The sequence below is a fragment of the Mastomys coucha genome, unplaced genomic scaffold (assembly GCF_008632895.1).
Source record: "Mastomys coucha isolate ucsf_1 unplaced genomic scaffold, UCSF_Mcou_1 pScaffold21, whole genome shotgun sequence".
Classification (NCBI taxonomy): Eukaryota; Metazoa; Chordata; class Mammalia; order Rodentia; family Muridae; genus Mastomys; species Mastomys coucha.
The window spans coordinates 132,399,684-132,426,216 of record NW_022196904.1 but is presented as its reverse complement, the minus strand read 5'-3'; the positions used below and the strand labels follow the sequence as shown (position 1 = coordinate 132,426,216).

Genomic DNA, 26,533 nt, shown 5'->3' with positions numbered 1-26,533 from the left:
CATAAACTGGATGTGGCAGAGTAGGACTGTAATCCCAGCACTGATGAGCTGGAAGCAGAGGGATCAGCCCCAGATAATTTTCAGCCTCAGAGGGAGCTAGGGGATAGAACCATGTTAAGAAATGAGAGAGAGGGGGAGAGATGAAGTGAGGAAGGAAGGAAGGAAGAAAAACCAAATTTAACATGAAAAATGCCCCAGGCCTTCGGAGAGCCCCACAGTACACAGACACTGACCAGCTCTCACTCTGCAGAAGTAGGACTCCTAATCCACATGTGACCGTTAGTTCTCATCTAGGCTTCTCATGCTGCTAGTTCCTGAATTAAATGTGCAAATGGAACGGGCCCCAAGGGCGGGGGTGTCCCACTCCCAGCAGGCTCAGGTCCAAGCACAACCCTCAAGCTACAGATGAGCATGACTCCAAAGGACATGCAGATAAGAGAGCTGCACACAGGTCATGCACACGTGTGCCTTCTCACATATCTGTGCATGTATGTGTGCGTATGTATGCCCCCTCCCCGCGAATGTGCACATCACAATTCAGTGCCCCAGCTATGCTCGGCTGCCTTTTCTTCCAACCTGCTATTTAACACTCCTGATCAAGTGTGGAAGTCATTGTTACGACTCACAGTTCCCAGCCTGTTTTGCAGAGCACAAGGGCTGGGTCCACCTGCACTCAGCCTCTGGAGCCACATCTCCCGAGAAGAGTCTGGGTTATAAATACCCACGAGAACACAAAGCCTTGACACCAGAGGCCAGGGCATGCTTTCTCAAGCATCACTCACATGGGGGAGGAGAGCATGGCCCCTGGTTGCCACGACCCTGAAGGTACTTGAGGACATACCCCATTTCTCCAGCCCAGCCGTCCAGACACTGAGATGGCCTCTGGGCCAGAGCACCTCCCACAGCTATTGAAGAGGCTGCCATAGCCCAGCCCCAGCCCCCGGCCCCCAGTTCCCGGCCCCCAGTCCAAAAACTCCACTTGCTCTACTCAGAGACCCCAGTTGCCATGCAGCCTTGTCACCAGGAGACAGACAGTCTACGGGAAGCTGCCCCTGGAGCCTTCCTTCACCGGTCAGCTCAAAAAAGCAAGGGGCCAAGGGGCCTGGGTGCTCAAGTGTGCCTCTCGACCCTGAGAGGCTGCCCCCGGCCCCCTCCCTCCCTCCCACCTGCAAAGTCACACAATGACATGCTTCAATAGCACACAGCCCGGGCCTCTGGTTTTCGTTCTGAGTGACCCTGGGAGGCCAAGAACGTGATGGGAGCCCGTCTGAGTGTGATGCCCTGGGGGACACTCAGGCCCCCAGCCCGAGCCACTCAGGCAGCCCCGCTTATCCAGGCAGACAGCTGGCGGACTACACAGAGCTGTGCCCCTCAGCCATGAGGCCCTGCGGCTCATCCTCTTACCCCCAACACAGCCCTCAAGCAGCCCCCGGGCGCCCCACTGCAGAGGGGGTGCCAGCGCAGCCTACTCAGCCCACCCCACTATATTATGTCAGCTGTTAGCCTGCACTTAAAGCGAGGCGCTCCAGCTGGCCAGGGTCAGATGTAAAAACAAGAGCCTAACAAAACCCGGCCACCCCCCAGCTACTCTGAACTGGAGACCCCCACCACATGCAGCACTCACTGAGGAGGCTCTGTCCAGCCTCAGGCAGAGCATAAAGGAAACACCTGTCCCTGGCCGGCACACTCTAATCCCACTAAACCGGAGTGGAGAACCACCTCCAGCAGGCAGCTCCCACCCCAGGTCTGACTTTTGTCCTAGGCCTGGAGGAAGAGTGGTGGAGAAGGCAGAGACGGGAACCCACTGCTCTCAGGAGTAGAGCCCTTCTTGTGCCCCTGCTAGGCCCAGATCACTAAAAACAGAATGCATGAGAACGCCCCCACCCCCACCGCAACACACATCCCCAGTGTGTGGAGTCTGAATAGGAACCTGCCTGCCTGCCTTAGGGTCCCTGGCTCCTGAATGGTTGTCCTCCTTTAGAAGGACAGGAGGCTCCTGCCACAGAAAGACCTTTCCTACTGACATGGAAGCCCCCACGTAACTCTGTCATAAGCCAGGACCCCCAAAGAACCACTGGGAGCCCCACACTTGGCCACCCAGGCTGATTTATCCCTACTTACCAACCTGGAGCTGAGTCAGCACAATTGTTAGCAAAGGGCAGGGGGAGTAGGGGGTGAAGAGGGGGGGAGTATAAGACCACCCAGATACCTGGAGGCCCTGGAAGGGGGCTAGGAAACTATGTACACACTACACATGCACACACAGAGAGAGAGAAAGAGAGAGAGACAGACAGACAGACAGACAGACAGACAGAGAGATGGAGACAGAGACAGAGAGAGACAGAGAGACAGAGACAGAGAGAGAGAGAGAGAGAGAGAGAGAGAGAGAGAGAGCAGTATCCTGATGCTGTCCCAGTCTCCCCTTGCAGATCTCCTAACTGAGTGACACAGGGATAGGAAGCTCCCAGGAAGCTTTAGTAGATCTGGGGACTAAAACGGAACTGTAGAATTGGTGTGTGGAGGGTCCCTCCCATTGATTCTGTCCCCACAAGATGCAGTACTAGGAGTGGAAACTGACCACATGCCTGTAAGTAAAGAGTGAGAGCTAGTACAACATGGCTTCTCCCCAGGTCACTATACAGAGCCTGGACCTTGTCACTAAGATTCAGCAACTACCCAGTTGGGGGACAGGCCCTCCATCCACAACTCACACATCTGCTGTGTCAGCTGAGTTAGGGAAGGCCCTGGAGAAAAGTGGTCAGCACTCAGGGCAGTACATGGGGAGCCCTCAAACCAAGGCCAGCCTCTCTCTCTCTCTCTCTCTCTCTCTCTCTCTCTGTTTCTCTCTGCCTCTGTCTCTCTCTCTGTCTCTGTGTCTCTCTGTGTCTCTGTCTCTGTCTCTCTGTCTGTCTCTGTCTCTCTGTCTCTGTCTCTCTGTCTCTCTCTGTCTGTCTCTGTCTCTCTGTCTCTGTCTCTCTCTGTCTCTGTCTCTCTGTCTCTGTCTCTGTCTCTCTCCTCTCTCTCTCTCTCTCTCTCTCTCTCTCTCTCTCTCTCTCTCTCTCTCTTTCTCTCTCTCTCTCACTGGCTATCCAAGGGGTCTTCTTGAGGCCATGAGAACCTGCTGCCAAGCACACACTTCTTTTTCCCTTTGGGCTCAAAGTCACCAGAAAAGGGTGTGGAGAAGAGCCCCGAAGGAAGAGAAACAGGAAGCAGGCCCTTCAAACCCAGGTAGGCCATGGCTTTGTACCTACAGAGCCATCCAAAGACAGGCCCTGCCTGCATTCACCATCCTGCCTGGGAGCCTCTGACTAACCCTCACATGCCAGACAGCAAGGATTGGGTTGTGTCCTTGCAGAAGGTTCCCACCATGTCTTACTGTCCTCTCCTTCTGGCCCAGGCTTCTCAGGATTTTATCTGGTTCTGAACAAATGTGCTACGTGATCATTGTTGCCGCTGCACACAGCTCGGTGCTGGTTTCACAGAGGATGCAGACTCCAAAGCTATGTCCTGCAAGACCCTCTACACCAAGGCCTAGGAGGCTCAGGAAATCTGGTGGCAGCTGAGGATGCTGGCCTTCCTGCTCTGACAGTGTGCAGGCCTTGTAAAAGGAAGCTGCTGCCTCCAGGGCAGGGTGATGGCCAGTTTAGACCCCATAAACCTGAAGACTTAGATCCATGGCTCCTAGACTGTGTCCACTGTGGTAGAAAAGGCCTGACCTGCCATTTCCACCCTCCCAGATGTGTCCCATGCATCCTACTTTCAAAATAAAAGCAACCTAGGAGAGGAAGAGAAAGGCTGTATTTTAGCTTACAATTCCAAGTTACAGTCCATTGTCATGGGGAAGTCCAAGTGGGAACTTGAGACAGCTGGTCACATCATGGCCAGAGTCGAGAACAGAGAGCAATGAATGCATGCATGCTCGCTTGCTTGTGCTCAGTTTCAGTTCTCCACTACTGTTCAGACTAGGAGGCCCTGCCATCCACCGTGGACTGGGTCTTCCCACAATCAACTAACTTAATTAAGACAATTAACCCACAGACACACTTACAGATCAGCTCAATGCAGACCATCCCTCGCTGGAACTCTCTTTCCAGGGGATCCTAGCTTGTGTTGAGTTGACCATTAAAGAAACTATGACAGAAATGAGAGTCTTCTAGGGGCATGCACTGGCTTTCTAAAGATAAGGGATAGGGACATAGTCCCAGTGTCTTTGGAAAGCCCCACATGATGTATTTAGAGAGAGAAAAGTGACACAGATGGAGTAGAGAAAACCACCCCAGGCAGAGTCATCTGAAGTGGCATGAACTAGGAACAAGTGTCTTGTGTGTCAACATGGAAATGCAGAAGAAAGACACTGTGGGGGCTGGAGAGATGGCTCAGTAGTTAAGAGCACTGACTGCTCTTCCAAAGGTCCCGAGTTCAATTCCCAGCAACCACATGGTGGCTCACAACCATCTGTAATGAGATCTGATGCCCTCTTCTGGTGTGTCTGAGGACAGCTACAGTGTACTTACATATAATAATAAATAAACCTTGAAAAAAAAAAAAAAAGGCACCGTGAAACCAAAATAGCCACAAGCCATCCTGAGCCACAAAGATCAGTGTGGACCAGTGCAGCACACCCGTGTAGTCAGGGCACATTAGCAACTTAAGTACCATTTTAGTGCCCATGGATCATTAGAAACCAGGAAGGTCAGGAGTTCAAGGCCATTCAAAGTTGCCAGGTGTGGTGGCACATGCCTCTAATCTCAACACTCAGGAGGCAGAGGCAGGTAAATCTCTTTGAGCTTGGAGCCAAGTCTGAACTACACACGGTGTTGTCTCAAAACAACAACCTCAACAACAAAAATAATAAAAGTATACCAGCAACCGCTATTCTGCAAGCTCTTCTTCTGAATAGAATGGGGGATTGGACACTTTTCTCAAAGGCCATAAAGCACATGCTGTAGGTTTCAAGGGCCACACAGTCTCTATCCTGGTTTGGAGAACAAACAAACAAACCAAACCAAACCACAGAGGAGTCCAGAAGCCTGCTGACTGTGTTACCAGGCCCTTCGTAGCCCCTAGAAGGCAGACAGACAGACAGGGTTTCAGCACTCCAGCCATCCCTACATTCTCTAGCAGCTGAAATGGAGAAGATACTAGGATCTGCCCACCACTCCTGCCCCAGCTCATGGGTACCATAACAGCATGTGAAAGACACTGGGAAGGAGAATCCAGCTCTATAGAAAGGGCAGTTAGGAGGCAAGAGGCTTTGCTGCCCCCCAACATAGCAGGCATTTTTAGCAATGTAAGCTGCAGGACATAGAAGCTCTGCGCCCAACCAGTGTGACTTTTTTGCACAGCTTGGAGGCCTTGAGGTCCTTAAAAGCAGCCCAGTCCCATCCATTCACCTCTGTCACCCACCCACCCCCAGACTATAGGTGACATCCTTCCACCTAGACTAAACCACAGAGCAGCTGTCTCTCTGGAGAGAGGCGCCAGCCCTGAAGAGTAACCCCCCCCTCCCCGCCCCAGCCTCCTGAGCCTCTGGATGCCCCCGGGGCTGCAAACAGAGCTGAACCCATGTCTGTTTCATTAACCCCAACACCCTTCCAGGGGCTACATGCAAATGGCATGTGTTCCCTCACCCCCACCCCGTGTCTATAGGACCCTGAGGTGTGAGTTCTGGGTGTGAACTTCAAGCCTTTGTCCAATTAGTACACAGCCTGACACACAGTGGGAGCTTCACCGATACTCCCTTCCTCAATGAATGTAGGAGAAAATAACTCAATCAAAAAAGGTGGGTAGCTTGTGGGGAATATCTTTTTAAAGTGGAAAAGTGACAGCTGGGACAATAGGAACCTTGTGAGCTGAGGGCGTAGGGATAGTGTTCTGGTCCTGAGTGGAACACAGTGTTTCCACAGAGGACCCAGGAGCCCACGAAAGAGCTGGTAACACTACTGGATACATGGGGCTGGATGGCATCTTCAAAGAGCCCTGAGAACTAGACCTCTCCAAGCAGGGAGCTGGGGCCCCACAGGAAGTCAGACCTTGGGCTTGGCGGGGGTGGGGGGGTGAGGGGGGGACTCAAGTTGCCTGCTGGTCTCCTGACCTTGGGCTGCAGCAGCCGTGACTCAACCTGCAGAAGTGTTCTTCCCTCGGCTGCAAACTAGTCTTCAGGGACTGGGACAGAGTGAGCATCCTGACTCTCACGAGTGGAGCTGACAGGTGTGGTATTAATGCCATCAAAAGAGATCCCAGACAGGACACCAGACCAGGCAGTGGGACACATGGCCAAATGCAGTACAAGCACCAACAGGGCACCAAGTACAACCCAAGGCGTGTCTCAGCCAAAATACAAGACACTCCCTGCGACTCCAAGCAGCAGAAGATCGAGAGCTAAGAGCAAGCTCTACAGCAGATAGACTGTGAAAACAAACTAAACCAAAGCAAAGCCTAGACACAGCCCCGAGATGTGAAGCTAGGCGCTGAATTTAACGCCAATAAAGTCTCCACTGGCAGGAAAGGGTGTGAAAATGAATGCAAGAACATGTGAGGCCCTGCCGAGTGTGAACGAGGGTCTGGGACCCGGGGAGCTGACCCTGTTCCACTTGAAAGTGGGACCCAGCAAGGGTTGTTTTAAGGGCTCAGAGAACCCACTGGATCTCATTTTGCCCCCTGGGAAACTGAGGCCTGCCAAGAGAGTTACAGAAAGCAAGGGCGGGCCAGGAAGGGTCCAGCTGCAGGGAGGTGGGTCGCCCCTGCGGGGCCAGGGGGCCTCACAGTAAGGGAGGAAACTGGAGAGATGACCTCATCCCCCAGGCCTCCGGCCGCGCGGCTCACGGGTTTTAACCGCAGGCATGGCGGGACAGTTCCCTGGTATGCGGGCCGTGGGGCTCACGGAGCTGGAGTGTGTGCTAGGACTTTTTCAATGCAGCTGTCTTTGTGTGGGATTTGAAAACAAGCTGGGGTTTGAGAGACAAAAAACAGCCCTGCACCTGGGCCTGGCCAGGGTCTCCTATTGCAAGGAGGGGTGAGTGGGTTTGGCGGCGTGCATGCACATTCAGCAGACTTGCACGTACACGGTGTGCACACACATGTGTGCCACGTCTACAGATGTATATTCAGCTTGCTCTAGATCAGAGGCCAGATTGGGGTGCGGGGGATGTCCTCCTTGGGGCCACAAACAAGTTTCAAGGCCAAGCACACCTACAACACCCCTGATCAAAGTTCTAGCCAGACCCTGGCCTGGCAGGGCCCAGTTTTCTCCAAGAACAGCTTTTCAGACCCACAGAATATGCCTGGCTCAGCAGAATGCTTAATCCCTCAGAGGCCGCCCGGCTTCCTTGGCCCTGGCTGAGATAACAGGGCTCTGGCACCAGGAAAGCCAGGAGCTGAGGCAGGAGTATAGGCGCTGGGGTTGGGGAACACAGCCTCGCGTGACTTCTTCTCCACCATTTACCCAATGTGCTCCCAGAATCCCTCACAGAGCTCCCTTGCCCTGGGCCCCCGTGGGGCACCTCGGGCTGTGGTTAGGGCTCCCGCGCTCAGCACTCTGGGCCCTGCCCAAGGGCTGCTGGAATGTGTGTAACAAGAGCGCCCCCTGGTGTCTTCACAACCCGTCAGAGGCTGCCCTGTCCTTAGCCCCAAGGCTGAAATAAACATCTTTGCTTTTTACCCAACTCCCATCCGCAGCACGTAGCAGCTGCATTTTACACTGTGTCCCTCAGCCTGAGGCTCCAACATTCACTCTCATCCTAGAGGCCTGGAATCCATAACTCTGATATCTGCCTGGGCCTAGGACACATCCACCCTTGGGAGGTCATCAGCAGTCGATAGACCATCTGCAACAGCACACAACTCCCCCTTACCTAACCCTTTTACCAAGCATCATATCCCTATCCTGTATACAAGGCCCTTTGAGTCACACACTTCTTCACTGGTCCTGTGTCCAGGCTGGACACACGCCTGCCTCACACCTCCTATCCCCAACACCATCTGTGGTCATGACTCTGAAGTAAGCCACTAGACACAACCAGCTCAAATCCTTGAAGGTATGGCCTCGAAAGGATAGCATGTGAGGATATAGCTTAAGAAATGTGGCAAAGTGGGGGCCAGACAATGGCTCAGCAGTTAAGAGCCCTTGCTACTCTGGCAGAGAGTCTAAGTTTGGTTGGGCACCTATGTTTGGCAGTTCACAATTGTCTGTAACTCTATCTCCAGGGGATCTGCCACACCATCTTCTGGACTCTGTGGACATTGTGTATATATACAAACACACATACACACACTCACAGAGAGAGAGAGAGAGAGAGAGAAAGAGAGAGAGAGAGAGAGAGAGAGAGAGAGAGAGAGAGAGAGAGAGAGAGAGAGAAGACTTAAAAATAATGTGGTAAAGCCAAATGGGGAGGTTAAGACTGAAACCAACTCTCACCCCTATACTTGACAGATGGAGAAACTGAGGTTCAAGGGTATCACTGTATCCTTGTGGGGCATGCCTTGGAACAAGACTTAAAAAGAAGGGAGTTGTATATCCTACTCCACATATACACTCTGCGCGGCTGGGTATTGAGCCTCCCTTGGCACTTGGAAAAGATGTGAGCCTACTCAGAGAACCCTATCATTATATCCAGGTTGCCCAGAAAAGAGCAGAAGGGAGTTCCAGAAGGGAGTGTGCAGAGTTGACCAGAGGTCAGCCCTAATGGTAGAAAGCAACCCTGCTGGGCATAGTGCTTGTGCAAAGGTCCTGAGGCAGTCGGGAGTGAGAGATGGGGAGGCAGGGGAGGTTTGGAGATGGGGGGTGCTGCTTAAATGTGTGACACTCTGAGGACCACGAGGGAGAAGTTGGAAATTATCCCAAACCACCCAGGGAGCGTCTGGGACACTCAGGTTTTTGTTCTACAAAATCTCTTCTTAGCTGTTGTGGGGCAGGGAGGGTCCAGGGAACGAGACGCAGACAAAAGAGGTAATGAGGTCACTGCCCTCACAGTGGTGGACAAAGAGCCACTTCTGGGAAGCAGAACAGACCGGGGAGGGGCTGCCTTGGGAGTGGGGACCCGCTCACACTGAGCAAAAGGGAGGGGGGAGTGGACACAAGGTCCCACCCATGCCTGTTATGTTCACAATTCCAAAAGTAGCCACGAGATGGCAAACAGGCCCCAGAAAGAGCCTGGCCTGAGGGAGGCAGCAGAGGCCACCAGGAAAGGGAGCCTAAGCCAAAAGTTACTGGGGTAACTACTCCAAGTCTGAAGGTACCAGATGAGAAATGGAATAGGTGTATTCACAGGCCCACACACATGTGAACATGTGTTGACACATGAAATACGGTACTATCTACACTTAGGCATGAACACAGCTACACATGAAGATAAACAATATAATATATACATGCACAAGTGCACCAGGACACACAAAACCAAATGTGGGACAAAGCCTAATGTGGGACATTACACGTGTAAATGTCCACTCACACTCTCACACATGCTCAGACAAAACACACACTTGCCGGAAGACACAGCTGTATATAGGAATGTGTCCATTTGAACACATGGGTACATGCACAGGTGAATACATTCACATAAATGCATATATATATTTGTACTTGGGAGACCTCCCAGGAGAATGTTCTGACAGCCTGGCCCTTCTCAGCATGGGAACCACTTTGGCCCAGGCTCTCCAGACCAAGGACTACAGAAACCTAGTTCTCTGGGAAACAACCTGGGCCATTCCCTTCAGCAGTAACCAGGAGCTATGTCCTCTCATAACTTAGCGAGAGACTTGACCTCATCTTTGTGGCAGCCACTTCTGTAGTGGGCAAGGGAACAATCAATCCTGACAGGAGCCTGTGGGGATATCATCACACGTAAAACTAAGGAACCCACCTCGGCTCTATAAGGGAATACGGGGGTCATGTGAAATTCCCCAACCATATCTAAGATCTCCATCAGACAGGTCTTGGAAGATTATACTCTGGGACTAAGGGGTGTCACCCAGGAAACTGAGGCTGGTCAGCTAACACATCACAGAGAGATGCCAGCTAAGAATTGCATCTTTCGAGCCACATGGAACCAACTAGGGAAGAGGCATACTGGCTGGATGCTGCTTCTGGAAAAACTTGAGGCCCTGATCCCGACTTGAAGCCCAGTGACCATAGGTACAGGAACTGGTGTCTCTGTGAAGTGTGGGGACATCATAGACTAAGGCCCACATTGAAAAGTCCCAGAAAATTTCAGAACAGAAGTCGCCCTCTAGTGACCACAACTTCCAATCACAGCTTGGGACTGTTAGCAGCTGCCTAAACCATATGCGCCTAAACTATAGTGACATCCCAACTCCAGAGGCAGGCACACTGCTGGCTGGCACCATAGCCATGTGGGTATCCCCAACATAGTTAATACCTGGTACCAGGTGTGCCCTGGGTTGGATGCACTGTCTGTTGGGCTGGGAGTGGGGAACAAGAAGTTTGCTAGGGCCCCCTAAAATACGCTACAGAGATGAACCTTTCAGTGGCCTGTAGAGAACTAGGTACTACCAGGCAAGCCTCATGTTTGATTTGGTCTATAGTGAAGACACACATCCTATAGAAGGGGAAAGAGGCTGCTGGGATGAGTGGGAGGGATGGAACAGAGCAGTACCCGCCTCACACTCTCCCATAGCCATTAGCAGTATCACACACGAATACTCAAACTTGGGTATTCAGAAGACACCACATTCAGGCCAGAACCAGAGACCTCTATAACCCAGGAAAAGGATTATTTCCTGTACCTCAATATCTAGAAGCCATAAAGGAAAGATAAAGTTGACACATTAAAAAAAAAAAAAATGGGTGTAGCTGAGCAGCCATCACTGTGATTGAAGACTTAGCAGGACAAGCTGCTCACCTGACAGAGGTTGTATATAGATAGCACCGAGAAACTCCTAAGACCCACTGTGCAGAAGGTGAAGGGCAGCTAAGTGTGATCTTTGCTCTCTACAAGGGTCAGGAACATCCCATCACAGGAGGAAAACACAAGAAGAACTCACTCCTTGGAGAAAGACACTAGGCTGCACCATTTGGGGCTTTACCTGTCACCTTCTTATCTCCACAGTCCCAGGCATACTGGCCTCCACCCATCTTCCCAGAAGCATTATAGATCCATCAGCATTGCTTCTAAAGGCCACATGGCTCCATGTCTGGCCCAACAGAGAATAGTGATACACAAGGTATCGACTCTCATGGCAATGGCTCCTGGCCCTTGATTGTCCTCACAGAACAGGGTCTGCTTCAGTTGCAATATCCAGCTCTGGCCCCATTTCAGGGGTTCATATCTACCAGATCAACAATACCTCACCCCCTCAAAGCATGTGAGTTCACACACAACAGGGCACCCTGAAGATACAGTTGGCTTTTTGCAGAGTTCAGAGTCACACTGGGCAGTCCCCATGCCTTTCACAGAGTGTAGAATCCTAGAAGACAGTCTCTAAGCCTCTCACAGTACATGCGCCTCACAGGGCAGTCCCCAAGCTCCTCGTAAAGTGTAGCTGGATCCTGGTATTTGGAAATTCCATTCCTCAAACTTTCCACACGTTGCTCTGTGCTGGGACAGGACACACAGGTGAGATGTCCCAGGTCTGGGCTGCAAAGAGGGAGATCTGTGCTGTGTACCAAGGTAGTTGTGTTGCCCACTAGGACTGCCATGATGGTCCTGCCAGAAATGATACATGAAAGTCTCCTGAGCTGAAAGGCCCCACCCCAGTGACTGAGTTAGATTCTGGGCTAGGACACCGGCAGGGCCCATGAGTCAGTCAACAATAGCACACATGAGAGTCACCCAGCCCCAGGCACTGTATCCATGTCCTCCTGTCTTCTCTCTGGGACTAGGTCAGAAATTCCCCCATACAAAGGGATCTTTTCTGTTCTTCCTGCATCTTCAGCACACATCCCAAGGGCCTGGCAGGCATGGATGCAGAGGAATTGCCTGCTACCCCAAGTAGCAGGGTGGTGGAGACCAGGGGTGGGTGATTCTACCCTACCCAGCCCTCCTCCACCTCTTCCACTTGCAGTGATGATATTTACTGATGGCCCCAGGTGCCTACATACCATCCAGAAGAGGGTCCCGGTGGCCAGAGCGGCATACTGCTCAATAGTGGACAGGACACTGAAGATGAGGCAGACCAGAACAATGAGGAAGCTGTGAGACAGGGGACATATGGTCAATGCCTGATCTAGCTTGCCATCTCCCTCTCACCCAACACACCCCACATGTAAGATCTTTAGTGCTGGCAACCCCAGGGATTCCTCAGCTAATGTACTCAAACATGGGATCCAGGGGATGGAAACCATTTACCATGTGAGGACTGACCCCAGATTGGTGTCTCAATACACACTGACATTGAAAATGCCATACTGGGCCATCTCAAGACCAGCCAATACACAAGAATGAAACACAGCCTGGTGACTATGGTCTTGGGGACAATGTCTCAGGGTCTCCTAGGAAGCTCAATGGTCCAACCTCCAATACATCTAAGAACCTTGATGTACAAGTTCAAAAAGTGCCATGTTTATGAACTGGGGGCCTTTATCCCCAGGAGTGCAGGGGGATACTTCAGCCAATGGGAGACCAAGAGAGGAAGGCCAAGCACAGCGTGGACCTGGGCCCTGAGGACACTCAGAAGCACAGCTTTTACACTGAGGGCACAGTTGCTGCCTGCTCTGATCCCAAGGGCACTGGGAAGATAAGTCTCCCTTCCACTAAGCTCTCCATCCCTGGGTGTCACCATCCAAGGTGGCCTTCAAAGGTGCTCCCACTTAAGGGGAAGGGTATTAGGTAGGAAGATGCTTTGGGGAGCTTCAGAGACTCTACATACCCTCATGATATGTTCTTGGGGATCAGAATAGAAGTGGGGAGCTGATGCATTGTCCCAGGGCCATAAGAGGGGCAGACAGAGAAGGCATACACAAACACATCAGGGCCCAGCACAGACCCCTGTCCTCAAAAAGGAACCCACACACTCCACCAATCCCATATCAGGTTTTCCCACTATGTAAGGTCCAGATCACCAGCTTCAGTCTCCCAGAGGGCACACAGCAGCCGTAGCCTGACTCAGCCACAGAGTTTTCTGGGAGAGGCACAATTCAGATCTCCCACACCTCTTAAGACTGATTTCATCCATTACTGGCTTCTGCAGCCACCACTAGAGGCCCAGAAGACCAACAGGCAAAGGCTCCACTGACTACCCTGATTGTCCCCTCCTACCTGCTCTGACAGGTCAAAGCCTGCAGTCACAACTTACTATGCCTCCCCCATGAAGGACACTATTTATCATGCCCATTTGCTCCCCAATGCAGAGCACATCCCAGCCTCCTCCTCTTGTCCTTCTCCTCACCCCAGCTCCACTCACATCATGCCCAGTGGATTTTGTCCTGGCTCCCTGTCCCCTTCTTACTGGTATTGAGGACCTGATGTTACCACCCTGCCTAAAGGCAGAGACTCCTACAAAATTTCCTCCAGAGGTTCCTACAGAGTGGTCCCATATCATCTGCAGAAGTTGCTCCAGTACCCACGCACTTCCCTCACCCCCATGACACCTTAAGTACAACACTTATGACCAAACAGCTCTGCCAAATCCTAATGCCTACAGTCATACCCAGTCAGTAAGCATCTTCAGAACAGGTGCCTAATATAGAGCCTGATGTACAGAGGTCTTGATACCCCAACACATGCATACCTACATTTAATCCCAAACTCCTACTCCACTCAACACCTATGGTAACCTCACATCATGATAGGCAACACATCCCCATTTGGCTGATTCCTGGCCACCACCCATATCAGGATTCTCACACAGAACACACATCTGATTTGGTCCCAGCAGGAACCTCCAGGTGGACTTCAGCCCTTATCACTCCCCAGACTGGGGTCTTCTCTACCACCATGCATGCCTCGCAGGCTCTGGCAGCAGCCAGCCCCTAACCTTGGCACCCAGTGCTGGTACATGGGATTGTTTCCTCATGTCCACTCTCCACATGGACTTGAGGACTCTCCCAGAACAGCATGATAGGACATGCAAGTCCTCCCTGGTCCCCCAGTAGTGTTCCTCCAATCATGCTGATTGTTTGCCCACATCTGTCTCCTGGACTGTGCCTACATGGCACTGATCATATGGAAGCTCCTGGAAGCTGAACAAGCCACATCAGATCCTCAGGATGTCATGGCTTTTTTTTGTGGACACAGCAATCACTGGGTTAGGTGGCCCATCCACAAATTAGACATCCATCCAGGCCTGCTAGAGAGGCCTGACTTTAGCCATGTATCCTTTGTGAGACTGCTTTCTGAGATGGTTGTGGCCATTTGAGACTCAGTTCCTCACTGACTAGGCTCTGCTCTCTCCTGACTCTTCACCGAGTGGGGCCTCACTAATCCGGGGTGTGTGTTGTTTTGATTCCCAGCAGGCAGGGAAGTAGGGTTGGGCTCATCTCTAGGCAATAGAGAGTAGATGCCCCACCCTAGACCATCGGTTACACATGGAACCAGAGAGGGACTAGCATGAAGAAATGCAGCCTTTTCTGGCTGCCCCTCCGCTGTGACATAGCCAAACAGGCCCATCTCAGATTCCCCATTGGCACATTAGCAGCTTAGGTCCACTCCCTCATGGAACTGTGGGTTGCGACACAGTGCACACCCCTCAGTGTCTCAGCACCTAGAAGTGAGGGAGGGAGTGCCTTTACCCCAAGGTCTTTGAGAAGCCCCCAAACTCCTGGGATCATCACACATGCAAAGATATGGTGAAAACCTGCTGCTTCCCTGAGCGCCTTAAGGCCTAATACCAAGAAGTTCCCCTACCCAGGGCACAATGTGGCCAAGTCCTGTCACCTGGCCACAGTTTGACAGAATAGCACCAGTCCCATCTGACAAGAATCTGACAGGTCATAGTGTCACCATGCTAGAACCCAGCTTCTATTTCAGAGGGGACATTGAGGTTCCTGGAGCTTCTGAGGCCACTCAGGTGGAATCACAGAGGTGACAATGATAGCTCTTAATGGACTTTTGATTCTTTACTGTTAGGGTGACAACCTGGTCTTTCAAGCCCTCCAGAGCCTGGGCTGCAAGATGGAATATAATAGCTCCAGCACCTGAGGACCAGAGAGCTTATGTGTAGCAAGGGAACAAAGATCTTCAAATAGAGCCCAGAGGGAGGAATGGCTGTTAGAGGCCACTCTGCCCATGTCTGGAGGGGGATCAGGGCCCCAGAAGGGCAGCAGCCACAGCCGCAGCCGCAGCCTTCGGGTGGAAAATTCCAACAGCATGGAAGGAAGGTATCAAAACAAGGAGGTTGTGTGGAAGGCCCCCTCCTCTCCAGCAACGCCCACATGGTGGTAGGGAAGGCTAATCCTGGGGTAGAGGTACAGAGCAGATAAGTCCCCAATGCAGACAGAAAACCACCTAGTGCTCCAGAAGCCTGTCAGGGGCTAGGCAAAGCACCCACCAAAGACAGTCCATGCTAACCTGCCCAGGAACCTTGAAGTTGGGGACAATGGTGGCAATCTACCCCCATGTGCTGGCTGCCTTTTAGCCTCGAGTATTCCGAAAACTAAACAGTTCTTCAAATATTTGAACACATTGTGCTGCCCGAGAAAGGGTTATATAGCATAGTTTATTTTTTATCTACTCCTGATAAAATGAGTGTTATCTTATTTGCTACTTTATCTTTTCCTGCCCTGGGTGGGGCTGAGAGCCTCAGAGAGGCCGCACCAAGGGTCCCTGCCTTTGGGGAGCTCGTGGGCCAGATGCCCAGGCCACCCACTCCTGCCTCTATAGGACAGTTGTCATCCCTCCACCCTACCTCCATAACCCAGAGCCTCAAGGTCAGGCTAGCATTAGGTGCTCTCCATACTCCCTGTAGCAGCAGCAGCAGCAGCAGCAGAGGAAACTGAGGCCCAGGGAAATGCCCGTGTCCTTGGACACTGACTATATGTTCTTAAGTGGGTTCACTGTGCAGGGTATGAAACAGAAGGTTCTCAAGAACAATACCCTGCTTGTTCCACTCTCTCCAAATCAAACTCATCGGCCGTGACCTCGGCCCAGCCCTGAGGGACGTCCAAATGCCTTATCGGACATCACTTCAATATCTCTGTGCCCAGGTGCTCTGGGAACCCAGAAGAACACGGCATCCAGCCAGCCCCATGTGGCTGCCCAGTAGAAGGCATGGGAGCACAAGGAACAGTGTCAGAAACACGGACAGGCCAGCTATGGCAAACTGGGGTTATGACATGGAGATCTCCTCCATAGATGCTAGGCCCTTGACCAGTAACTGATCTACAAAAAGCCAGGGTTGTGTCTAGACCCCTGGGCAGCCAGACCCACCCAGGCACAGGCTTGATGGTGATACTGTCCCTGCCCACAGCACCTAATCATCCCATTGAGGAGAGTAGTGCTCTATACGTGCAAATAGCAAAGGGTCTATTCCAGAGAAAGGAACTGTCAATCTAGCCACCATCAAATTTTCTGCATCCAAACCATGGCAGTGAAACATCTCAAAGAGTCCTCAAGCCACTGTATCTGCATATACAATAACAGTGTGAAGTGACCTAAAAGTGTTGTTAGGCTGGGGCTGGAGGTGCCATGCATGGGTAAGGACACTTGGTAAGATAAGCCAGGGATGAGATGACACACATTTCTGGATCAGAGGCCCTTGATGTAACCAGATCTGCAGAGACAGAAGGCAGGATTGGATGCCAGGCGCTGGGAACAGTTCCAGTCTGAAATGACAGAAAGTTCTGGAGGTGGATGGTGAGAACAGCTACCCATTCTGTGAGTGAGCTTTGCACTGCTGGCATAAGCACCCAGACATAATCAGTCCTTGTGTCTCACCACAACTCAAATAGATTCAAGAAAGAAAACCAGGGACTGGGGGGATGGCTCCATGGCTAAAAGCACATGCTGCTTTCTCAGATGGTCAGAGGTCCAATTCTCAATACCTATGTTGGGTGGCTCAGAACCACCTTTAACTCCAGTTTCAGGGGCTCTGATGCCCTTGTTTGGCCTCTATGGGTGCACCTATGCATGCATGCACATGTGTGTATAACAATTAAAAAAGAAAGAAAACCAAGCAAATGGATTTGATAATAGAACTTGAGCTGGATAAGCACACTGGCCATGGATTGTAACTAAAGCTACAACATCCAAAGGCCCCTTGGGGGCAGCTTTCCACAGGACAAGAAATGGTCAGCTAAAAATCTAAGGTACCATGAGCCTTTTGCATGTACAACACCCACAGACTAAATCCTGATGTGTGAGCCCTGAGCCATGTGTAGGAGACTTTGCTATTGTTTCCCAAGGAGTTACTTGGAAAGATTCTACACTAATCCTCACATATGCTACCTGGGAAGGGAAGCCTAGAGGGGGACCCTACTCACTCACTGCCACCACCCACCCTCATGTCCATCTGGACTCCCAGCTGCCTGACTTCAGGATGGATATAGATATGTCCCAGGATAATGGACCTCTAGAGAGGACAGTAGGCTTAGGGATATCTTAGGAAGGATTAGCACATGGGATGGTACCAATAGCAACTGTCAGCTGAATAGAGTTGGCAGGGGTTGGAAGACTTCAAGGCAGCCACTTGCTCACAACCACCTCTCCAATGTGCTGTTCAAGGTAGAGCCTAGGCCAGGTTACCTCCTGAAGGGACACATCTCAGTGCATGCTGAAAATCCAAGATGTGCCAGAGAGTAATCAGTTTCTCTTATCTAAGCCCTGGGTGGAAGAAGTCTAAAGGAGAGGAGACACAGGGGAGTGATGGTTGGTCTCAGACTCAGCCCACTTATGTATATTTGGAAGTCCCTGGATTGGGGACAACAAGATATAGCCACCTGTTGGGAGAATAAGGTCCAACACTGTATAGGACACACATGGGGCCACATGAACAGCGAGCTCAGGCTGGCTACACAAGCCACAATGCTCAGAATGGGAGAGCCACCTCATTCTACATGCTAGTCTGGGCTACCTCACCTCTTCCATCTGAATGGTCATCTCCCATTTACTCAGATCCCATTGGGCACCTTCTGAGAGGACAATTGACCTTGGCTTGGGGTATACCAGATAGCCCGGGTTGGTGGCCTCCTTCTCACATGCTCAGTGGCAAGAGCTTTTTCTATATGAGGCCACACCACAGGCTTCAAGGACATCTTTGAGGCCTTTTCAATCATCACGCAACCTACATCAAGCCACCCACCAAAAGTGATTCTCAGAGGATCAGTTGGGCCAAAGCACATAATGGTGTCACAGGCTTACGGGTACTCAGCCTTTTTGACCCTGTAGCAGTATACTGTCATCTACAAAGTCCACACAGAACTGTGAGAATGACAAACAAAAAGAAATCTTAAAAAATTTTACATAAGTTTATGATTTGTGGGGGGCCTCATTCATAGCTGTGTTGGGCCACACAAAGCCTGCAAGTTGTGGGTGGGAGGTGCTACATAAGCTGGGGAGACCCAAACCAGCTATATAGCCCACATACCTTAGGCCTATACGAGGCCAGTCCTCACCTGCCTCTCTGAGGGGCCTGGCCTCAGTCTGGTGCCTTTGCCTATGGCTAGAGCTCCCAGGCTTAAGATTCTCCTGGGCCAGCTACTGCCTATACCCTGAGACTACACTGGCTTTAGACCCTTTGAGGCCTGGCTCTGGCCATAGTTTAATGTCCTGGTAGGAAACACCATTGTCTCAGGAGCCCTTAAATGTGCTGACCTGGCGAATGCAAATCCATCAGGATAACCTCAACCCAGCACTGAGAGGCCTGCCTCCATCTCCCAGCACCAACTGACACTCTCCGCATGATCTGGCCCAGAAACCCCAGAAAGCAGAGCATCCACCTGGCTTTGTACAGCCCCCAATCCCCATTCCTATGTACACCCTCCAGGGCTACAGGGTAGGCACCTAGTGCACCTTATGCCCTCACACCGGGGCAGCACCCTCAGTCATCTTAGAGTCCTGAGAAATGAGTGGCCCTCCTTCCCAGGTATCTATATCTGGTGCCCTCTAGCCCACGGATTGCTTGAAAACCTCTGTTTCTAGCAGAGAAGCTCTTGGCCCAGTACGGGGCCCATTGGCTGGCACACATCTGAAAGCCAAGCAGTAGGCCATGGACACTGTGTGTGTGGAGTATTTGCTGACTGACTGAGCAACTGTTAAGCTGAGAAGAAGTTTCAGCTCCTCTTCCATGGGGCCTGTTTGCCTACCTGTTCTGCCTCTCCAGCTCAGGCAAGCTCTTCACAGCCTCCGAATTGGGTCAGTGCAGGACACAGGACAGAGCCCATATCTGATGCTGGCCAAGCCACTAGCACTGGTCATGAGCAAATGAATGTCCTTGGTGGCTGTTTCCAGGTAACAGGTTTAAGGATGGCAGTACATCCTATGTCATACACATGACCAAGCCTGATTGTTTAGACCCTTCTGAAGGCTGCAGAGGTAGAGGCCACCAGGCCACTGAGCTAGTGGAACTCCATAGCCACTCTCCATTCAGCTAGACTGCTAATTAACAATCAGAACATGAGTTTTCCAGCTGGGTGGTGGTGGCACATGCTTTTAATCCCAGCACTTGGGAGGCAGAGGCAGGGGGATTTCTGAGTTTGAGGCCAGCCTGATCTACAGAGTGAATTCCAGGACAGCCAGGGCTACACAGAGAAACCCTGTCTCAAAAAGACAAAAAACAAACAAACAAAAAACCCATTTTTAGAACATGTTTTCCATTTTGGAGTCCCTTCACAGGACACAGTGTCCTTGTCCCTTAGCACTCAGAGCAGCACCTTTCCCAGTAGCACCACTATGTGGGACCCAGGGAAGCTTGGCCCCTCCCAAGCCAATTGTCAGGCAAGGCAACATCTCCAAGCCCAGGTCCCACCTTAATAACATATGTCCACAGCTTGGCTCATAATTTGCCCCAGCTCTCAGAATCCTAAATTTACTTCAGCAGATTCCCCAAGAATAGGCAATGGTGTCACGGTTACGCTCTCTCAGGGAGCATCTTGGTCCTCCTCTCCCAGGTTAGCATTTGGATAGGTGAAGACCATCCTTGGCAAGGGGTTTAAACCATCTGCACTATCATGTGAACCCTTTTTTGGAGGCTGGGGAGAGCAGCAAGGTACTTGGTCCACAGCATGATGGAGTCTGAGTCTGATCCTCAGAACCTATGCTTGAAAAACGAGACATGGTGACGTGTGCTTATAATTCCAGCACTGGAGAGGCAGAGGCAGGCAGATTCCTGAGACTCTGTAGCCAGCTGGTTTAGCCTAATTAGCAAGCCTCAGGCCAACAAAAAGACTCTGTCTCAAAAACCAAGATTGACAACCCTGAAGAGGTTGTCCTCTGGTGCATACACACACACACACACACACACACACACACACACACACACACACACACACCTTTTTGGAACACTAGAGAGATAGGACAGGGATTTTGGAGGAAGGTATGCTCAGATAATGTGCTCAGAGCAGGGAGGTAGGAACATTAGCCAAACTCAGAGGGAAGAGCATAGTGGTGCTTCTGGGCTGGTGGTTGTATCTGTGGCTTGGGGAGCCTGTGGTGAACAATGTGATGACCTCTATCTCAGAGCAACTCTGGTTGAGAGTGTGTGTCTGAAGATCTGCAGCCTTATAAGATTTGCTGCAGGCCCAGACATAAATGATTCCTACAGGGAACAGAGACGGCAGCACCTGCCCTGGAACTGCTAGTTTTCAGACATGTAAGAGTCCTTGGGGCTACCCCAGCTGGATGTCACCTCATAGGGCCAGACTCAAGAATTCAGTTAGCAGATAGATCTGCATCCTTTCGGGAGGCCACAGTGGCCCCCACAGAATATAAACTAGAAGCCTCAGGTATGGGAAGAGGAAATAAACCAGCTAGGGACCCATATCTTCCTGTCAACTTAGGAGGTTCGTAAAGGTGGCCTGGCTTTTATTCACAGGATTGAAAAGAGAAGATCAGAGAGGGTTTATGCCCTTCCCAAAGTCCCACAGTACTCAGTAGTTAGTGAGATCAGGGCACACAGCACAGGTCTCCTCCCAAATATCTCAAAGCTTCTAGGAAAGCCATCCCCCAGAAGGGGAGCCAGGTACCTCCCAAACACCTGACCCTTCAAGGAAAGGCTCTGGAAGAAAGGTAGCTAGTAGGCCTGGCGCAAGGCGGTGACCTCTCCCACACCCCGTGGCCTAGAGCTGTCACTGCCGGGTGACTGAGTGCCTGTGAGTACGGAGGCATGCCATTCTTCCAGGGGACCTGAGGAGGCCAGGGTCAGCCAGTACACTAGAGTGTTGTGTCCCTTGGCCGTCGGCCACACCCAGCCTTGCTCCCTCAGGCTCCATGATAAGATGCCTTAGTGACTATATTTAGAATGTGTGGTGGGGACAGGCTTGCATGGCAGATGCTTGGGACCTGTCAGCTGAAGGCATCTGTAGTTCTCCAGCATGAGGTAGAGGCCACATGCTCCCCATACATCCTCCCCACTTGAGACATGGCCTCTACCCAGGACAGTTTTGGCCCAGCAGCCTCATCTGGCTCAGAAAGTAGGTATTGTCTACTTAGGCAGCTCACTGGGCTGACACATCCCTGTAGCCAGCCAAATACATATATGTCTACGTTCTCACAATTCAGTCCTATTGGGAAATTCTCTCACCACATCAAGCTCAAGTCTTTCATGCTGTCTTCTGGGCCCCATTCCAGAGGTTTTAAGGAATCTCTGTCCACCAAGCCATTGCGCAACCTCTGAGCCTCAGTTTCCCCCATGGGGGAGAGGGAACACATCCAGGCTGTTTAACAGCTGTCTGTGTTCTGTAAAGGGGGGAATGTCATCAGATAAACAATTGTTCAATGGTGCCCAATCCCAGCTATACCATTGATATTCTAAAAATGGCATCAACACCCTGGACTCTGAGACCACAGAGTTTCTACAAGATGTCACCAAGGGCATGCGGCCAGCATCCCTGGCAAAAACCTGCTCAGGTTCCACTGTCTTCTCCAGTACAAACCTTTAATAAGATGATTCCAATAGTGTGGCCATGACAAGAGGGAACTGGTTCTTGCCTATGACCCAAGGCCAGAGAATTGACAAGGTGGCCAGGGGTAACCTACCACCTGCTCCAGGAATAAGCAGCCACAGTTGTCTCTGTAGGGCTTGGGCACTGCCATGCTCTGACCAGCTGTCGAGTGACTATGATGATGTAGGGTGACCCCTAATATCTCCTCCACACAGGAGGACCATGGGGCTTAAACAGGCAATGCTTCTAGCTAGGCAGGGTCAGTCCCCAACTCTCACACTCTCTTGTAAGGCATGGTGGTGGCAGAGGGCTTCCCAGATGTGGAGACTAATGAAGAGGACATGGGCTGGTGTGGATTACTGGGCACCTTTAGGACAGGGTCAGTGAGTGGATCTCCTGACCTGCCCCCTGATCTCCTTCCTGCTGGAATCCCTATGTTCCAGAAGGACCTGGAACTTTGCATCTGCAGGAATTAAAGTGACATTCAGATATGCTGACAGCAGAGGGCACCAGTGAGAGCAAATAAGGACACAAAACAGTGGCAGTCTGCAATGGCTTACTCCAAGGAGGGACAGCCACAAAGACCAAATCACCCAGGGAGCAATTGAGCTACAGTCTATCCGGATCCCCAAAGATGTCCCCTTGGGATGGGAGTACATCTCAGTAATAGTAGTAGTGGCCCCACAGAAGGCCTTGGGCAGCAGACAGTATACTTAGTGTGACTATGTGGAGCCCAGGGTCTAGTCTTTGCCCTACCTAGAGAAAATGAACCCTGAGGATGGAGGGAATCTACCCTAAATGCTGTCATGACAACCAAGGCATGGAATCTAATTCTTGACTCAAAAATGCAGCCTGGGTCACTGGGGTAGAGCTGCACTGTTGGAGATGGATAGGTTGGGTTCCTGACAAGAAGAAGCCTCAGACTCACGGAGGAGAACTGCCAGTTCAGAGAATGAAATGACCACAGTCACATCTCAGCAGCTTCTGCCCCTCCTGGTAAGGACCTCTGTGAGGACCAAGTACAAGGGCTGGGCACAGGTGGCTTACTTCCCCTGGATTCATTGGGAGACCTACATATCACCTGTCATTTCCACTTGACAGACCCTGACCTTGATGTTGTGTGAATGATATTGGTGCCCTGGTCAGAGGTGACCTGGAGTCACATACTGGGATGAAGAAGAAATATCTTGGGTCCCTGCAGCCATGGTTTGTGGTTCAGGAGACCTGATGGCCCAAAACCCACTCAGCTCTGTAACTCTCTCCTTGAGGGCTCCTCCCTCTCACTAAGAGCCAGTCAGGCTGGAGGCACCAGGGCAGCCACAGATCTCTTCCTGAGCCAGGAACCTCATCCTCCTGAGATCCTACCTCAGTGCCAGCCATTCCCCAGAGTTCTGCAGTTGCCCAAGTGACTTGGACCAAGGAAAGCCTCTGATGACAAAACAAAGTGGTCACATTCACTCCAACACAGCCTCACCAACCACATAGCCCCAGGCAGTGCCCATCAATGGGACTGTTTTTCAGGGTCACAGGTAAGGCTTGGACTCTTGACAGATGTCTGCACCACTGACCATCAGACAGAGGGCCTCAGGACTGTGTGGGACAGTGTCCCTGTCAGTCTTATGGTGTGACCATGCAACCTCCCACATGCCAGGGCTTCCCTAGAAGACTATAAGAGAACAGTAAGCAAGGCATGGGACAAGTGACATGCATATAGGGCTATAGGGATGGGAGAGAGAGATGTGAGGGGCAAGGGGCAAGGACCGAAGTGGGAGGGACAGGATATGGAGGATCACAAGTGTCAAAGGAGATGTACCAGACATACACAGTTTCCCTGGCCATCCATCGCAGATACACTACCCATCTGCCACTATCCCCCAAGTTCCATCCCAAGTCACACTCTGCATAGCCACTGATACCTTAGGGAGCCAACCAGGTCACACCCACAGCTAATCTGTCTGTCCCTTGACTCTCAGGCCAGGTCTGGTGGGATCTATTAGTCACTAGGGACTGCTGGGCTTCCTAGATATCAGTCACTGTCCTGTGCCAGCCCCCTACCCCTTCCTGCTGCCTCATCCCAGCCTTTCTGTTCTCACCAGCCATCCACCCCAGCCATAGCTCCTCCACTAGGGTCCTGGCAGTGTTGTTTCTGTGGGACCAAGAGCTCACTGGACTGAGGAAATGAGAACCTTCCCACCCTTAATCCAGCTCACTCTCAAGGGCTGAACATGGCAGCTGGTATGGTGGGCACTAAAGCAGAGAGAAGGGGCCTGGCAGAGCCCTAAAGAGGAGGAATGGACCAGCAATGGACATGCCTAGGCCACCTGCTAGAGGTCAGTGGCCAAATGCCTAGGCTCCAAATGACACCCTCGCACACAAACTGAGTCTCCCAGGGCCTGGAGAAAGGCCAAGAACAGCCTAAAGTCTTTTGTGCCCCTAGCAGGCTCGAGATATATACAGTACTTGGGGTCACTGCCATGGGCAGAACCATAAACTTCAAAGGCTCTGGAGGCCACATGATTATGCATGGAGGGGCTGACTGCACCGAGTGTCATGGCCCAGCTGGCACATGGCAGACACTGAACCGTGGGTTTTTCATCATCACACTGGGGCAAGACCCAGAGCAGTCTCTGGAGGCTCCTCTCAGGAAGCCATCCCACTTCCCCCGCCTCTGCCTGGCCAAGACACACTTCACTTCCTGAGCCTCTTCCTCCACTACCACACTCTGCTCTGACCTGTGCCCTCCCCTGGGAAACCCAAGTATCCTTCAGGAGCTCTTCCCCTGTGTTGAGCCGAAACTGAGGCCCTGCTATATATCAGTGCCTCCTCTCCCTGACCCTGAGATGCTGGGGACTTCCAAAGGCTTGCTAGCCTGGCCCTCCCACCACTAGCCACCAAGCCTTCAAAGTGAGGAATAGTTAGTAGGTGTGGCAGGAGGGAGTGACGATTCTCCGGGGGCGGCAGCGAGGCAGTGATTTAGTAATAATTACCATGGGCAGAGTTCCTTCAGGCTGATGCCCTCATCCTACATGGGGGCTCTGGCCACAGGGCCCCATAGTCAGAGGACTAAATGATTCTCACACAGCACTCAGACGTCTATGGAATGCCCTGGACTAGCTAGACAGTACCCTGCACACAGAGGTTGTCCACAACAGGGAGTGAGGGATGGCTGCATCTGGCCAGGCTACTCTAGCTCTAGGAAGGTTTTGGAGACAGGCATCAATTGGTACCATGCTTTCACTTCATGGTGCCTTCTGGTAATGCTGTGGCTTTAGAAGGAAAGGCATTGGCCTAAAGCTACTTGCCAGACCTGGCCCCATCCCTTTTCAAGGGCCCATAAGAAATTCAAGCCTTTGGTGTACCCCAGCTGTCATCCCAAATGGCTCCACCCAGAAAGTACCAACTGCAAGTGCGCCATGCAGGCTCTACAGAGGCCACAACAGACAACATAGACACAGGATACTGTGGGGGAGGGGTGCACTAACAAATAACACAATGGGGAAAACACAAGGTCAGGTCACAGTGACTAGTGGGTCAGGAAGGGCAAGGTCACCATGAATGACAGGCCAGGGACAACAAGGGAGGTCATGGGAGTGGTGGGCCAGGTGGCCTCATGAGGCAGCAATGTTGAAGCTGTGTCATTAGACCTGGAGACGGGTGCTCCAGGTAGAATTAACTGCTGCATGTGCAAAGGCCCTAGTCATCTAGAGACCAGGGTAGCAACAAGTGTGATGGGTGAGGACGCCCTTTCATAACAGCGTCAGGAGGAAAGAGATTCTCACAGGCTAATAAAGCACAGAGGAGCCTGGTGGGTGCTGCAGATAGCTGCTATCCATCTGCAATGGATACCTGACTTCATCCCAGAGAACTGCAAGTGGGAAAGAGGGTGGGACAAAGCAGTAGTGCCTCATCTCCATGGACACCAACCGTAGAGATGGGAGAAAAACCATCAGCCACAGTGCCAGGTGCTGGGATACATGGGAGAGCATGTTGCAGGGGCTGTCTTTTGGAACCCCCCAATGCCTGCTCTATGCCACATTCCTCAGACCCCCTCCAGCACCCCTGCCTACGCCTGCCTCCTTGGGTTCAGCCAATAGCTACCATGCTCCTTTCCTTCAAGGAGCCCCCTCTTTTTTTCCTGTTTCTTGAAGACCCAGAGCCAGAAGTTGTTGGTACAAGAATGAGACATGGGCTGAAGCAAAGGAAAGAGAAGGAAGATGAGACAGAAATGCCAACACGTCCAGCACATGTGGGGGCTCTCCATGACACCCGCTGCACACAAGTGGGAACTGCTACTTTGCTGCCTTTTGTCTAGGATAGCTTTCTGCACAAGACCTGACTCCCCTTAGGCTGAGGACTGAGCCTCCTCTCCAGGCCACGGATCCCCAGGCTCAGGGACCCAGCCTTCCTACTGCAGACCAGTCTGGGCCGGAGAACGGTGTTTGCCAGACAGCAGAGACTCTGACCCTGAGCATGGAGCAAAAGAGAGCACACAAGTGGGATAGGAACCTTGGACTCTCATCAACCCCGTTCTCCAAGCCA

At 51.8% G+C, this 26,533-nt stretch overlaps 1 protein-coding gene across 1 annotated transcript in view; it reads right to left on the bottom strand.

Moving 5' to 3' along the window:
* Kcnq1 (potassium voltage-gated channel subfamily Q member 1) overlaps window positions 1-26,533 on the bottom strand; it is a 330,062-nt gene that overhangs the window by 274,532 nt on the left and 28,997 nt on the right. The window contains exon 2 of the mRNA XM_031388970.1: window positions 12,062-12,152. Coding sequence (XP_031244830.1) covers window positions 12,062-12,152 — 91 coding nt within the window. The remainder of the gene's footprint in view (window positions 1-12,061; window positions 12,153-26,533) is intronic.